This window comes from Rhipicephalus microplus, chromosome 6 (assembly GCF_043290135.1).
Source record: "Rhipicephalus microplus isolate Deutch F79 chromosome 6, USDA_Rmic, whole genome shotgun sequence".
Taxonomy (NCBI): domain Eukaryota; kingdom Metazoa; phylum Arthropoda; class Arachnida; order Ixodida; family Ixodidae; genus Rhipicephalus; species Rhipicephalus microplus.
The window spans coordinates 182,338,766-182,354,287 of NC_134705.1; the positions used below are offsets into that span (position 1 = coordinate 182,338,766).

The window sequence follows — 15,522 nt, forward strand, 5'->3', positions numbered from 1 at the left end:
GAAGGATTGCAGTCCCATTTGGTGGCAGGAACTCCAGGCTGATCGATTTGAGTCTATCGACTTGACCATGAGCAGGGCATTGATCAACAATAAAAATAACCTTCCTGTTCTGCTGGGTAAGTCTTCTATTCTCTTCCCGCAAGGATGTCTCGAAGATTGCTTGTGCTTTCCTGTTCGCGTGGTACGTGACAGGCAGCGTGCGCACACCTTTGAAGCCGCAAGGGTGCTTCGACTTCCCTATGACTAGCATCTTCAACTTTTCGCTACCGTCCATGTTGGCACCTACTAGCACCGTAATACGATCTTTGCTTCGCTTTCCCCCCTGCACAGGTTTCGCTCCTGTAAGCGAGAGTCTTAGTAGGGAGTGCTTTGCAAAACAACCCCATTTCATCAACATTAAACACGTCCTGTTGATCGTAGGCTTCCAAAATTTCTTGCAACCTCCCCTGTTGCCAGTGGCTACACATATCTCTATTTACAGCCGCACTTTCTCCACAAACTGTCTTAAAGATAAGACCATGCCGCTTTTTAAAACTGCTCAGCCAGCCATTGCTCACCCGGAAGTCCTCGATCCCCATCCGAATAGCAATCTCTTTGGTCTTCTCTTCCAAAATGGGGCCGCTGATCCGGAAGTTTGCACTGCGCACTCGCTTGAACCAAAGGAAAAGAACATCTTAGATTTCTTTGTATGCTGTCGTTCTCACCCGTATTCTGTCCGCAGCGAAGTTCCCAAGCTTTACAGCTTCTTCAATCTTCTCTTTGTTCTTGGGTGTCCTTGACAGCATGGACTTAGTAATATTGAACTTTTTCGCGATATCCGTCTTTGAAAGGATGTTGCGGTCAAGTTCTTAAATGATTTTTTTTTACTTTCGTTGCGAGCGAAAATGCGAGCGAAAATGCATTGTGCTGCCATATTTAGGTTCCATCTCAAGTTCACAACGAGACGTCCATCGCTGCTCGGCGTGCGCGGACATGTGCGATCGCTGGAATGGCTTGGCTAGACTAGCTTCCGTATATGTTTCATGGTTGCAAGACTGCCGTGGCCACTTTCACTGTTCATGAATTTTTGCCCGTTTTAGTTTTATTTAACCGATGTAAGCGAAAAAAAAATGTTTCGATTACCCTAAACTTTTATCATTAAATATATAAAAGACCAACCAAATGTGCCTAGATATGATGACAGTTATAGCACGAGAACAGAACAACAACAGATAGACAAGAAGGACACCTTGTCTTTGTGTCGTCATTCTGTTCTTGCGCTATAACTATCGTCATGTCATACCAACTAGCCCAAGCTGCCACACTTCCAAGTGCCTAGATAGTTTTGTTAATGCGACTTTTCCGTTAAACCGAGTTTTTTTTAATGGGAGTCCACTGTATTGAGAAACCAGAATAAATCATATCACAAATTTCGTTATACAAACAAACGAATGTAGGCAGTTTTTACACATTTGCCAAAGCTGGCTGTTGCGCATCAAGAAAAACAAAGGAGCCATCTGGAACTTACTGTCCACGCCAAATCCAACGAGAAGAACCCCATGATCCAAGTCCGTAGGACTGCAGAGGAACTTCCATGGGTGTGATATGCCACCAAAATAGAACTGAAAGCAAGGTAACAAAAAAAATTTTTTTTCACTTTTGAATTACAATTACTGAGGCTTGAGAATGGATATGGAGACAAAAAAACAAGACATATGTGAAACATTACAGGCGTGTTGTGTATTGCTACAGTAGTTATTCATGTAATCAGCTTTCTACAGGCCTTTGACATTTTGGTTGCAGTAGTACGCGAATTATTTCAGTGATTTAATTGATCAAAGCCATTCTGGTCCAACTTCTAGAGCAGCTAAAACCTTGCTTTAGAGCAGCATAACTACCTTTTGGAGCAGTAATTTGTAACACATTTTCGAACGCAAACATTCATGTCACCCGGGCACTGTGGCAGTTGTACCACATGTAGTAGCATCACTAAGTCGATTTACGGCCACATGCAAGCATGTTTACTTGAAATACTCATAAAGATGAAATTCAGACACTGCTCTTAGTTTTTCTGTCGATAGATATTTTTAGGTTTCCTGAATCCCTAGACCTTGGATTACCTCACACTTCTCTGAAATTCACTTCATGTTTGCAAACGATTTTGATTTTTTCTGACACTTCAGCTTGTGTACTGGAAGCACGAGCACAAGCTCCTTTCACTGCAGCATAGACCGTCGTTCAATGGATAAGTGCTTGCCGCCGTATTTAAAGGCCAGATTTGCTACTACCCTGGTTCGTGACCAGTTATAATAACAAAAAGGGTTTCGTAACTGGTCCTTCGTGCTTGAAATCTAAACCACACTCCAGAAAGTTTGTTGTAATGAGAGGGTACATACAATATTTACTTTTGAATACCCTTTTTAACATGTAATGTCATCCTTAGACAAGAAGCCCGTTGTATTGCCGCTGTATGGCATTAAGCTTTAAGGGTTCTGCTTAAAATCTCATAGAAGTGAACTGCAGCAAAGAGTACTGCAATTTCTCTAAAACAAGCAAACTAAACCATAATGGTCCGGTCTTTGTTCAAGTACCGCACTAAACCATAATGGTCCGGTCTTTGTTCAAGTACCGCTCACCCTATGGAGTCAACAAGTCAAGTAAGATTGTCGTCCTCAAGACGCACAAATCATAACATTTCTCTAACTTGATCTATCGCAGTTAGAAACTATTACATTGAACTTAATATAATGTAATCTCACAGTATGCTCTATTGGTACTACAAAACACTGATTATGCTATACGAGTGCATTAAAAATGTGTGACAGGTTTGTGCCTAGGTCAATAACACTCACCTGTCTATTCTCATAAACACTAAGTATTACAGTGGTAACATTGTCTCGAGTGCCTGCCATATTCTTTTTCTCTGAAAAACTGCGAAAATGCTGTCTTCGTGCACGATTGGCGCGAGCTACGATATTTCGGCCAAAATGTAGCATGGCGTAGCAGGTTTCACCTTTTGGTGCAGTTTGGCGCAATTGGCACAGTTATCGCACCACTTCGACAGTGTTTTCAGTTCATTAAGCCATCTCAAGAACAGCACCTCCATGGCTCCAAAAATGTAAAATCTGCGAACGTCAGCATAGCTCAGAATTTCTGCATTATGTCTACTAAGGAGCGTGTTCCTTCCCCCCTGAATGTTTCAGTGAAAAGCAACACGACAATGTGCTGCCTCATTGACAAACCTGCATTGCGTTGGCATTGATTCCGATCGAAATTGGTCCATGCTTCATCAACCAGTAGGCCAGCTCTGGAAGACAGAAAGAAAGAGACGGTGACTTCAGCTCTAACGAAAAAGAAGCGCGAATAATTGAGACACATCAGAGGTACGTGGCTGTAAGAATCTCCATTATCAGCTCTCCATAACGCTTTCGTCATGGGAAACGAAGAGCATCTCGACAAAGGCCCTAAACATGATAAGAAGACGTCGGATCCATGGCATCTTTGGCATGATGGTCATTTTTAGCCACACCCAACGACAACATTGTAATGGGCTGCTCAATGCTTTGCGAAGACAGAACCGTGAAACCACTGCGAGCATCAATTAGGTAGACTCAAGAAATTGAGGCTGTAAAGTTTCACTTTGAATAAAACCTGCTACATTTCTTCTGACTTCACTCTCGTTTGAAAAGCGAACATCTTGAAAGCAAGCAAGCAGGAAATACTGAATGTGGATGAACAAATCAATGAATGAATCAATCAGTCATTGAATCAGTCAATCTACAGAAAGCCACAAAAGCTGACTGCTTTCTCACCGGTTTCATTTTGGGGCAAGCCGACGAAGCTCTGCACTTGGGCCTTGGACTCTGTCTTGTTAAACTCGCACGTGCCGTCTACGCCTCGATAAGGGTACTCAGACTCGGTCTCCAGACCTCCTGAAGGAAATGCATTTGAGTGAGGCTGTGTTAATCAAAAATTTGCATTCACTTCATGCAGACCAAGAAAATTAAAGTAAGAAAAGAAAAACCGCCAGGCATGTGCGGAATCTGCAGCTCGGTCACAAGAAAAGCTGGAAGAGTGGCCATTCTGGAGCCTTTTCTAAAACACTCTTGGGGCAACTACAACAAGCACACTTGCATGGTGCCCACTATGCCATCAATCATGATAATTTTCTTGCAGTAGGGAAGCATCCGTGGTGCTATTATTAGACATTTTTTTGGAGAAGCATGGTACTTGCTACACTCTTGTAAGGCATCATGTTCACTTTGTTGATTCTGCGGTTGATGACCATGAGGAATTAGGCTGAAACTTTTGCAATGTGTTGGAGCGTTCAAGGATCCACTTGTCACACAATTCACTTAGTGCGACACCTGATTGTAACTTTACTGTTTTGAAACGCTTTGTTACACATGTCAATGCGATTCCTTACCCAACATAAAGTCTACCTAGGGTCAGTTTGCAACGGATTTTCAAACACCGGCGTGGCTCAGTGGTAGAATGCTGGGCTGCCACGTAGATGGCCCCGTTTGATATCTCATTCTATCCTCAGCATTTTTATTTAGTTCGTTTTTGCCCCTTATTTCACATGATAGTGATTACATGTACTGGAAGTGGCACACAATTACAAAATCGGCCCTTGTAGCGATCTCATAACAGCTTTCGCTGTAAAACGAGGAGACAAAACGAGACATTTTCAAGCAGTCCCCTCAGTGCCAAAGTTCTGTATCATCACAGCTAAATGAAAACTCCAGAGCTAGTGTCTATCATATGTCGTGGGAACGACAGTTAGTACAGTAGAACGACCCTGCAACGACCTGTTCTGTACAACAGTTTTACTCGCTCTGGCTTAGTTCCTAATTTTCATATGCAGTGTGGACAGCGAGGATCACCACAGCGGAAGAAATCGACAATTTTGGCAACTAACTCGCTGCTCTGAAATGAACACGCTGCTTCACCATGTCCTGCACAACCTCCAATGATGATTCCCTATACATATCCATATGCATTATATTGAGGCTTCACCATGCCTCAAATTCATTCTACATAATAAATTTTCACAGCGAAAGACGCTTTGCGTGCTCTAGTCTAGTGTGAGCGGCAAAGAGCGCGCGCAATCTTACCACCAAAGTGATCTATAGCGCAAAGGAAGTTGGAGCACCTAGCACAATGTTGTACACACACAGCTCCAACGTTTTAAGTCTGTACTCAATATGAGCAGCCTTGTCATCCACCTACCGAAGTGTCTACACATATCAAAACTTCACTGAATACACAGAGGCAACATATAGAGTATATATAGAGTATGTTGAAGTGTTAGTGTAATAGAGGCACAGGAAGAGGTGTGTGAACTAGAACATTTTTATGTACGTCATGATAGTGTCACAGCAATAATCGTACCCATTTCAATAACAGCTTTCATGGCTTGGCCCATGTAACCACCCTTGCATCCATGGTCCCCGTGATCGCAGTCAACAAGCTCTGAAGTGAAACAAGCAGAAATGCGTGTGCATAAGAGAAATCATTGTCGATGATAACAGTATTACCAAGGAATTGGTAAGTTCAGAATTCTCAGTGATGAAAAGACAAATGGTGACTTAGCAGGAGAGAAAAATACTACACAATAAAAACAAATACAAATAGATTTGTCCATTTGCAATGTGTAATCCACACATATACCTTTGCCAATACATTTAGCCCTTTAAAGGCATGAAGTCAGGTAGTAAAATTCCTAACATAAGAAAACATGTGGTCTGATCAGATGTTGTAAACTGCCCAACAAGCAGTTGTGATGCGTTTTTTTTCTTTTCTCTCGACTTTTTTTTTTTTTTTTCGATACCTTTCGAACACTTCTCCCAGTATCAACAGTATTGACTTCAGTGTTGATGATAAACAGTGCTTACGAAGCAAAACGTGTCAATTTAGCACTAAGCAGTGGACACAGAACTTTCCTATTTTCAACGTCTTCAGTTTACACCATGTCAGTGCAATATCGCCTCATATGCTTGCATCAGAGTCCGCTTTGATGACCACATTCGTGGCGAAAGAATTCACTTATCTCCGTCTATAGTGCATACCAATTGTTGCTACACTTAAGGGGAGATGCGAGTCGAAAAATCGCGTTTTTAGCAAAATTTCTCGTATTTCTCATTTTTATTGCATTGCAATCTTCAAACCTTCTTCTTTCATCTGTGAAAATTTCAAAACGGAATTCGGACCGCAAAATGCAAAAAAATGTGTATGAAGGCATTGCGGTGGCTCAAAATTTCGTGAATTTGCGCCGATATTGGCCATCTTTGACTGCGCGCTGCTCCCCGTCGCAGTGCCGCCGGCCATCGCGATCGGTTGGGAAAGTTGCGCTGGCCTTCTTCTTGCAGCTCCGACGACCGCCAGTTTCGTACGTGGGCAAAAAAAATAAAAAACGAGGCCTTTTTATCACGTGGTTTGAGCGGTTTGAAACGCGCGGCACCCTAAGCTGCATCGCCATTGGCTACCGAGTCATTGTCAGCTGTGTTGGTGGCGGCCATCGTCATTTGGTCCGTCTGCTTTTCTGCGCGTCTACGCACATTTCCGCGATGACAAGCCCGAAAAAGTGCAACGTGAGACCGCAGAAGTTTCGAACGAAGCACAAGTTCAAGGGAAGGCGGCGTAAAGCGCCCCGAACGACGGCGACGAACGAGAACGCGCCTACGGGTGCTAGGCCTGACGGCGGCATCGACGAGTGCGAGAGCGACAGTGGCTGCGATGAAGGGATTGACGCTGCGCTTTCTTTCGTCAGTGCTTCGAAAAAGAAGCTCGGCTTCTTCGAAAAAGACGAAAGACAGCGCGATGAGGTTTGTGCAACGACAGTTTTGTGCGACACCCTCTTGCTGACAGCACTTGTGGCAGGTGCGGCATGCCCTGCTTGCGGTATTCAAAAACTTGCCGTTCGGGAGCCGGCAGAAAAGCGCAAGGGACTTTCGTCGCTCCTCGAACTTCATTGCGAAAGCAGCGAATGCTCAGTGACTGTTCTTTCGTGCTCCTATACGTCACTGCGTGTTACGGCAGACGGCAGCAGCCGAGTGAGCCAACGGTACGACAGTGGGAGCTCCCGAGATAGTTTCGCTGTAAATGTGAAGGCGGTGGTGGCTGCACGCGCTGTCGGCATTGGGCATGAGCAATTGTCGAGATTTTGCTCCATTATTGGACTCCCAAAGCCAATGCACCACCGAGGATTTTTTTCGATAGCAAAGAAGGTGCACACCGCTGCCATGGCAGCTGTGAGTGAAAACTTGCGCCAATCCAGAGAGTTGACGAAAGAAGTAGCAGGGGAAACTGATGTGGCTGTTATGTTCGACGGCACTTGGCAGAAGAGGGGCCACAAAAGCCACAACGGGATTGGCGCAGTTATCTCCTTAGATACTGGCCTCTGCTTAGACTTCGAGGTCATATCAAATTACTGCCCGACATGCAGTAGGCACAAGGATATGGGCCCAGACGAAGAAGTGTCGCAGGCATTCCATGGCCCAGTCTGTGAAAAAAATGCAGACTGTTCCTCCCATGCCATGGAAACGGAGGCTGCGATGCGCATTTGGCAGAGAACATTGACTTATGACACCCCACTGCATTTCATGACATTCTTGAGTGACGGTGACAGCAAAGCATATAGTGCAGTTGCAGAGTCAAAAGTCTATGGTGCTGTCAATATAGAAAAAGAAGACTGCACTAATCATGTGGTCAAGAGACTTGGCACCGCGCTACGGAAGCTGCATGTGCCATTACGAGGGCAGAAAATGAAAGAGCCAGCCATTCACAAGCTCCAAACATACTATCAGATTGCCATAACAAGCAACAGGGGGAGTGTACGGGATATGTACACTACAGTATGGGCTTCGTACTTCCACTCATGCTCAACTGACAATGCTGGCAGCCACAAGTTTTGCCCTGCAGGAACAGAGACGTGGTGCAAACATCAACGCGCTGAAGCACTTGGTGAACCTGCACCACGCCACACACCTCTCCTGACAAAAGCACAGAGATTGGCTGTTTTGCCCATTTATAAGCGGCTAATGGATGAGAAGCTCCTTGCTCGATGCATCAAAGGGAAAACCCAAAACGCATCGGAATCCCTGAACAGCAAAATTTGGCTACTTTGCCCCAAGACTAAGTTTGTCTCCCGAACGGTTGTCGAGACTGCCGCAGCTATGGCAATCCTGTGGTTCAACAAGGGTCATGCTACTTTCCAGCACATCCTGGAAGAGCTCAACATACTGCCATCTAGAGATCTAGTTACTTTCAGTGATTCCCGCGATGCGAGGCGCATCAAGAGAATGTCCGAGCGTCTGACAGCAGAAGCAAGGGCCCACCGTCGTTGTGAAGTGAAAAGGGCACGGCTAGAAGAGAGTGCTCGCAAGGACCGTGAGGGCACAACCTATGCTGCAGGACAGTTCTAGTAACTTGCAGTGCTTTTCAAAGTTCTGTTGAACATTATGGCCAAAGATTATGCATTTCTAACAACTCTGTGATAAAAAAAAAGGTTTCAAACTTTCAAATGCGTTTTTCTCCTTTTGCAGTTTTGTGTGATCTGTGCTTCTTATACACGCTAGTTCGTATACTTAGAATTGTCATACCTCTATGAAATTTTGCACATAGCATGATGAAGGCCCATAGAGTTCAAGTATCTATTCAGATTGTCAGTGCTGCTTGATTATTTTTTTCAAAAATTACATAACATTGAAAGCCCATGGCAACTAGAGCCATAGTAAATTTTTCTATTTTATTATTGTATTTCACCTTTTTACACACAAAATTAATATAGTTTTTCGCACTCTACAGTTCCAAAGGATCATAGTCAGTTATATCTGCATGCTTTATCTCAAATTTTTATAGGTCAGAATTGTTGCATAACAATGGCCATAATTTTGCAGTATCTGACCTGCAGAAAGAAAACCAAGCAATCTACATGAAAATAAATGACATATTTGAAAAGAGGAGAAAAAACTCTATTAGCATGCCAATTTGTGTTAAATTCACTCTTATTAAAGAAAATCGTTTTTCGAGTAGCATCTCCCCTTAAGGTTTCCAAGTTACCTTACCTTGCACGGACACTGAACACATACACACATACAATCTCGTGAACCGTGTTAAACCCCAACACAAATCAGTATAGGCCTGCTGAGCATTTGACGGAGACATACGTTAGAAAGGCCCGGGTAAAAAAAGCCTCACCCTGTTCGGAGAGCGAGACAAGCTTGTTGCGTGACAGGAACCACTGGCCTTCCACGTTGCCAGTCACCGAGAAGGCCCAGCAGGAACCACACGCACCCTGAAGGCAAGTTAGGAGAGTAGTTGGCAGCTTCTTCTCACATAACGAAAGATTAGAAAGGCCAGACTTTACAGTTCAATGCCTTAGATCAGTCGTTCTCAGCCCTGGATGTGTTGAGGACATCTTGTGAACTGGCGGAAGTGATGGGGGACCCCTTGCACCGGTTGGGAGGGAGGGAGGGGGGGGGGTACGTAGGCAAGTTGAAACTGAAATGACTAAGGCTAGTCAAAACACAACTGAAGCGTGAAACAGGTGCCATTTATTGCTACTTAAAACATCAAACAAACGTGCCACATCGCTTCATTTTGGACAGTTCATCAATACGTGGCACAGTCATGCTTAAAGAAAAATGCAAGTGAGGGTTTCGTAGATCATAGAAATGGCTTCGCGGACCCCCATTTGAGAACCACTGCCTTAGATAGTCTTACTGTGCACCCGAGGGCAAAACGTTAGCGTTGTACAAGATGCGATCTCTTAAACCAGGCATGAATTGCATTTTTCAAATTACGAAATACCAAGTGGCTGTCCTTTGCCGCAAGGCGATCTCGTGCTGAAGCCATCTTCTGATGATGGCGACAATGAAACAATGAAAGTATTTTGCGTGGCACTTCAAAGCGCCATTTTAGGAGACTTTCAAAGGCGGTAATTTTTTTTTTTTTTTACCATGCTACAGTCATGAACAAGCCAGAAATTGCAAAGGAGTTACTTCTCAGCAGTGACTTCGTTCTCTTTAGAAAGTGGTGCGTCAAAGCCTACGGTCAAAACGAAAATGTGTGCATGACAAGCACTGTCATGGCAGTAGTTTTGATTCATCAAGTTCTGTGAAACACTAATGGAGAGTCAAGAAAGACTTGAATGTGCAGCACATTTCGTTGAAGCGACACATCTTGTGCAGGAATTAAACTGAAACAATATGCAGTCATTACATGTACAGTCGAGCCCTCATATAACGGCTCCACTTAAAACAAACTTTCGCTTAAAACGAACAATATCCGCGTGACCGTGAAAATATACATTAGTTCAATGGCACAAAATAGCACTTACAACGAGCGTCTCGTCTCCGAGCGCCGCTGATCGGTTACAGTGAACGGAGTCAGCGGTCTGCCGACTTCCCGAGAAACCAATTTCGACCACCGATCAGGCATCGGCGAAGTGCCCATACATTCTTATTGTTAAACGTCGGCCCTGCCTCCGCAACCCTCGGGTCGTCGCTTTCCCCAACCCATGGAGAAAGGAAAACTGGTTCCTTCCTCCATGCCCCGACTGCTTTTTGTTACACACCCCTCCGTCCTTTGTCCCCCCCGCTACTCTGAGTACCCCGCATCGCCAGACAAGGCCCGTCGTGTTTTCGCACTGCCACCGATCTTTCGAAGACCAGTGGGCTATCTACCCCGTTTTTGATTGCTGGCACTGTCGTTGGCGTCACCGGCCTGGAATGATCAGACTATTTGCCAACATCGTTGGCCACTGACTGTATCCAATAGTCTGCGTCTAGTACGCTACCCCACCGATTCTGATAATTTGCGATTCGTTTCGTGTTTAGGACTTGCTTTCGCTCACTTTGCACTCAACTCGGTATGCCTTCCGCGTGCGTGCGAAAGTGCAAAAACGGCTGTTAATTTGCGTGGCATGAATCGCGAAATATCGAAGTTCATGAGGCCACGCAAACCCACCAGCGCAACAAAATAATTTTTTGACCACGGCCGCCGATTCTTCGAACATCGCCACGCATACTAATCCAGGCAGCCATGCTTTCACTTCAGCGCGCGCAGGCACTCTTTCCAAGTTTTTCTACGTGCGAGTTTCGCGGACCTTTCAAGCAACCTACCCAACCTGCATCCTTCCCGTGCGTTTTAATTTTCAAGGTCGCCCTGTTACCACATCCTCCCCTCTTTTTATCGCAACTCCTTGCCCTTCTCTCGCAAGTCTGCCCTCCTCTCTTGATCACAACACCTTCGCCCGTCTCCATTGCTCCACGACGCCTGCCACGCTGGCTCAAATTAGTTTGTTTTCCGACTGGAAACTGGCCCAGAGCTGTTCCACGCGTACTGGCATGTGTGTCGCGTGTGCGCGACTTGCTCTCTTTTGGTGTGCGTGTGTGGTCATGATGGCCGACGAAAGGACTAGCACGTTTTTTCCTGCCGCTGAACAAAACGTCTAAAGTGTATTCACTTGGCTTGAGCGTAAGCCGCACGTTAGGTGCCGCGTTGCATAGCGCTTGCTCATAGCTGTTGACCACCTGGCAGCCAACTTGCCGCTTTGGGCGTCCCTGTATTCAGCTGTGGAGATGGTGAATATTTTGTGGGCGGCGGTGACGGCTAAACTGTTTTTGCGAGGCTAACTTCGTCGGCGTAGGGCCCGATGCCGAGCCTGAAGCTTCCGAACTGCGGCGGCGATTTGTGGCAGCGCGTCATCGACTCCGACCTGGGAGAGCGGATGGGACATCTGTTGCGATGGTTTAATTACGGCCGATGATGATGCCGACACAGCGGAACCGTGCACGGGTTGGGGCATTGTGAATGAAGTACGTGACGAGAGCGATTTGGAGGAATCATATTGCGAGAACGACGAAACTTTGGAGCAAGTGCCTCATGCAGCTTATGCCACGGGCCTCGGCGAACGAGCACCCTTCCGTTTTAAATGAACTTGAGACCACCTTTATCGCTTCTGCTCTTCGAAACACGTGCATCACGGACTATCTGGTGCAAAAAAGTTTGTTTTTCACTCACAACTTTTTTTAAAAGCTGTGTTTCATTTACTACGAACTTTGGGATACAGAGAACGAATGCCCCGTCACGCTCAGGTTCGTTATAAGCAGGCTCTACTGTAGCTATAGGTCTTTTCCAGCATTATTAACCTGCCATTCATAACCTGAAAATGCTGCTAAATTTTTTTTTCAGTGCTTTGCCTCACTTGCCATCAATTCACTTCACACCATAAGAACTGACAAAAAAAAAGGAACTTTTGGAGCACCCTATTTTTTTCACTCAAACCCAATTTTATTATTGTGGAGAACTCTCCAGGTCTCCTGTGACCCCATCCTGTATGCACACCCCAAAAATATTTGTACACGTGCTAATGATACACTTCTCCAATGCTTACTTACCTGGTTTTTCACTTCCGTCACAGCTCCCTTGGTCCTCCAGTCAAAAAGGTCTGGCAGCGGTTCGTTCACGGGTCCCACTTTAATTGGCTTGACTTCGGCCTTGTGTTCAGCGAGATCTTTCTTCAGGCCGAGGTAGTGACGCTCAAACTCGCTCGCTGCGATACAGACGTCTCCGATTAAGAGATTGTGCTTTAAAAAATGCAGATGAAGACACTGCCCCATGACGACGACAAACAAGCACGGGCGATACGAGCAAAACACAACGTGTGGCTGCACATGCAGTTCCACGGCGCAGTCCTCTTTTAGAGTGAACACATAGGCTTACAGGGCACACAAATATTTTTCTACATGGCAAATATGAAACATAGTAACTTAGCCGACTGGGGTATTGCATATTGATAATAAGGAGTGTAAAGAAGCGCAGAGAGTGTTCAGCATCAACTTTCACTGCGTTTCTAAGCGGTGTTCATTAGCGGGCAAAAATGCAATTGTCCAGTTCACACCAGGTGACTTGCGGTTGGTACATCCTGGTACCTTTCTACACATCTAAGCAGCTTATGAACACAAAGCTTGAAATTCATTACGCAAGGCTGCGACGCTCAGTCTGGGTGTGTTCCAACATTCGCTGTATGTCATTTTTTTTCTCATGCATAACGCTGACAAAATAATATACAGAAAATTTGGAGCTAGAGTTGAAATAAAAGTTATACGTGAATTTTGGTGCGCAAGGTGGCTTTGTGGTGTGGCTTCACAGTAATACAAGCAAGGGAGTTTCCGAACACTACGCAGGAATATAGATATGAATATATTTACAAGCTTTTACGCAGTTTCGACTTGTGAATACCGGTTACATACAGGAACGGGTTATACGCGAGAAAATATGATGCCCCTTAAGAGGAGGAAAACAGAACAGCAACTAATTCTGTTGGCATTTTTTATTATTATGTTTAATTCATCGTTTCGGTGGAGGTAACATGCCAAGGCACCGCATGTTGTGTCGTTATAAGATATTGAACACTGAGGAAGCTTTTGCCATTGTAAGAAATAAATATGATAACAAGATAAACGACTGTTGAAAATGCCAGTTCTCTTACGGGACAGGTCTGAGAATTCCGTAAGGCCGTAGTGTGCAGTTCCTTCTTCCAGTCGGTTAAAAAGTGCAATCCTCTTCAAGTTGTTCTTGAAGATCATGAATCGAGCTTCGTGCTCTGGAAAAATAAAAAAGTAGCAGCAGGTGAGACCTCCTCAATTGTTCAAAAACAATAGAAGCATTGCCATCATCATCACAGGTAATTCACTGGACATATATGTCATGTGCAGAATGAAGGATCTATGATTTCTATGCTTTAGACCCTCATTATTCATTCTTTAGCCATGACTTGGAGGTTTCATACGGCTTTTTAAAACAATAAATGCAGAGAAAAATCTCACATATACTCAAAGTAGAAAATTGAGTGCCTCCTTACCTTCCTTGTCCTTGTATGTCTTGTTGTACGTCCGGGCAAACACGCTGAAAAGCGACCGCTCTTGGGAGAGCTTCAGGTGCTTCGACAGGTAGGCGAACGTAAGATCCTGGAGGAAAAAACAAACAAATGACCACATTCACATCAGCCTGTCAAGTAATGCCCAATCACAGTATCCTGGGCCCCCATTGAATTAAGGTCGAGTTGTTATGTAACAGGCTATCAGTTTGGCTAAGTTCATTATGAGTGAATGGTACAAGAGAACTCGTAGATGGAGGCATGTTTTTTTTGTTCTGAACTGTCTTGCACTGGTCCTCCATTTTAGAAAGCTGAACTGTATAGCTGCTTACACAATGTAAAACTGCAACCTCTACACCAACACTTAGTTCTCAAGGATAATTTATCTTGTCAGAGAACATCTGATGCACATATTCAAGATACAACATAATTGCCGTCCATGTCAGGATGTAACTGGATAAAACAACTTATCACAAGATACAGTAGAGTTGTCCCAAAATGTAACACTACTTGGTTGAAAAAGTATGCGAATTGTCTTATTAGTCAATAGGTTTACTTTTTGTTGAAGAATTTTACAAGTTAGTTTCATATGCTGCAAAAGGGCGAATCAGTCACCGAAAATGTGTGTTCAAAAATGTCTTTGTAAAAAAATTTTCATAACCATGGCAAAAATATTATAGAAGCTGTACATAACTGTTGCTCTAGCGTATAAGGGGACATTTTTGCAGGCAGGTAACAAATAATGAAGCTAGAATAAATATCAGATGGAAAAGTCCAAGGTGAAGTGGCTGCATATTGCTTTTTTTTATTGTTAGAATACATGTTCATAGTTCAAAGCTTAATTAGATGCAAATGAAGCATCATAAAGTAGTACTGTTATGCTAATTCTTATAGGTTGCGAAGATTAAATACTTTACAATGTAACTGTAACCATTTTTGACAGGCACACAATACACACCTTGGGGTCAAGAACTCCGGATATTCGTGTGACGATTGACATTGCCTGGGACAAGAAGCAAATGTCAAATTATTAGACAACAGAAACCGAGGTGATTGAGCATCGCTTTTAACTGCAATCTTTTCATTTCAGCAGAAAAGAAAGTGACTCGCTGATGGGAATCACTTACAGGTGCGAGCGCTGCAATATGAAATGCCAGTTAATCGACGGTACTGTTGAAGCGCTACATTGGGAAAGAAAACTGTTGCACACGCAATAAATATACGTCACGAGAGCTCATGCCGAGCGGACAAATGGAGAACATAAAAAGAAGAGCAAAAGCCATGGCTGAGAATATGCAAAAAAAGAAAGAGTTGTGCGAACAGCAAAACTTTGGACGGGAATCGAATTTGAATATTGGTGTGTGAACACGATTGGAATAGAAAATTTTTTTAGTTGATACCCACTTGTGATATGGAATGAAAAAAACTGACCGCATATCTGCGTGATTCACTGCAAATGTCCTCAAAAGATGAGAGATAGTCCTCTGTCAGCAGTCTTTCGTGTGCGTAGCGTCACATTTCCTGTGCGGCCTAATAAACACTAGGGTCAGTATAATTGGGTATCTATGCATTTTCTATTAAACGAACACACCATTTAGTACTTACGTATTGATGTTGCGCCTCAAATATAGGTAATGTTTGCTTTTTGACTGACAATG

General features: G+C 44.1%; 1 protein-coding gene across 2 annotated transcripts in view; it reads right to left on the bottom strand.

The window, feature by feature from the left end:
* The window catches only part of LOC119167041 (cathepsin L), a 181,558-nt gene that overhangs the window by 6,729 nt on the left and 159,307 nt on the right, over positions 1-15,522 (bottom strand). For both annotated transcript variants that reach the window (XM_075867210.1, XM_037418450.2), the window contains exons 4-12: positions 14,823-14,867; positions 13,850-13,955; positions 13,478-13,591; positions 12,384-12,538; positions 9,181-9,277; positions 5,374-5,454; positions 3,792-3,911; positions 3,222-3,286; positions 1,508-1,601 (exon numbers count right to left, since the gene is read on the bottom strand). In XM_075867210.1, the coding sequence (XP_075723325.1) occupies positions 1,508-1,601; positions 3,222-3,286; positions 3,792-3,911; positions 5,374-5,454; positions 9,181-9,277; positions 12,384-12,538; positions 13,478-13,591; positions 13,850-13,955; positions 14,823-14,867 (877 nt within the window). The remainder of the gene's footprint in view (positions 1-1,507; positions 1,602-3,221; positions 3,287-3,791; positions 3,912-5,373; positions 5,455-9,180; positions 9,278-12,383; positions 12,539-13,477; positions 13,592-13,849; positions 13,956-14,822; positions 14,868-15,522) is intronic.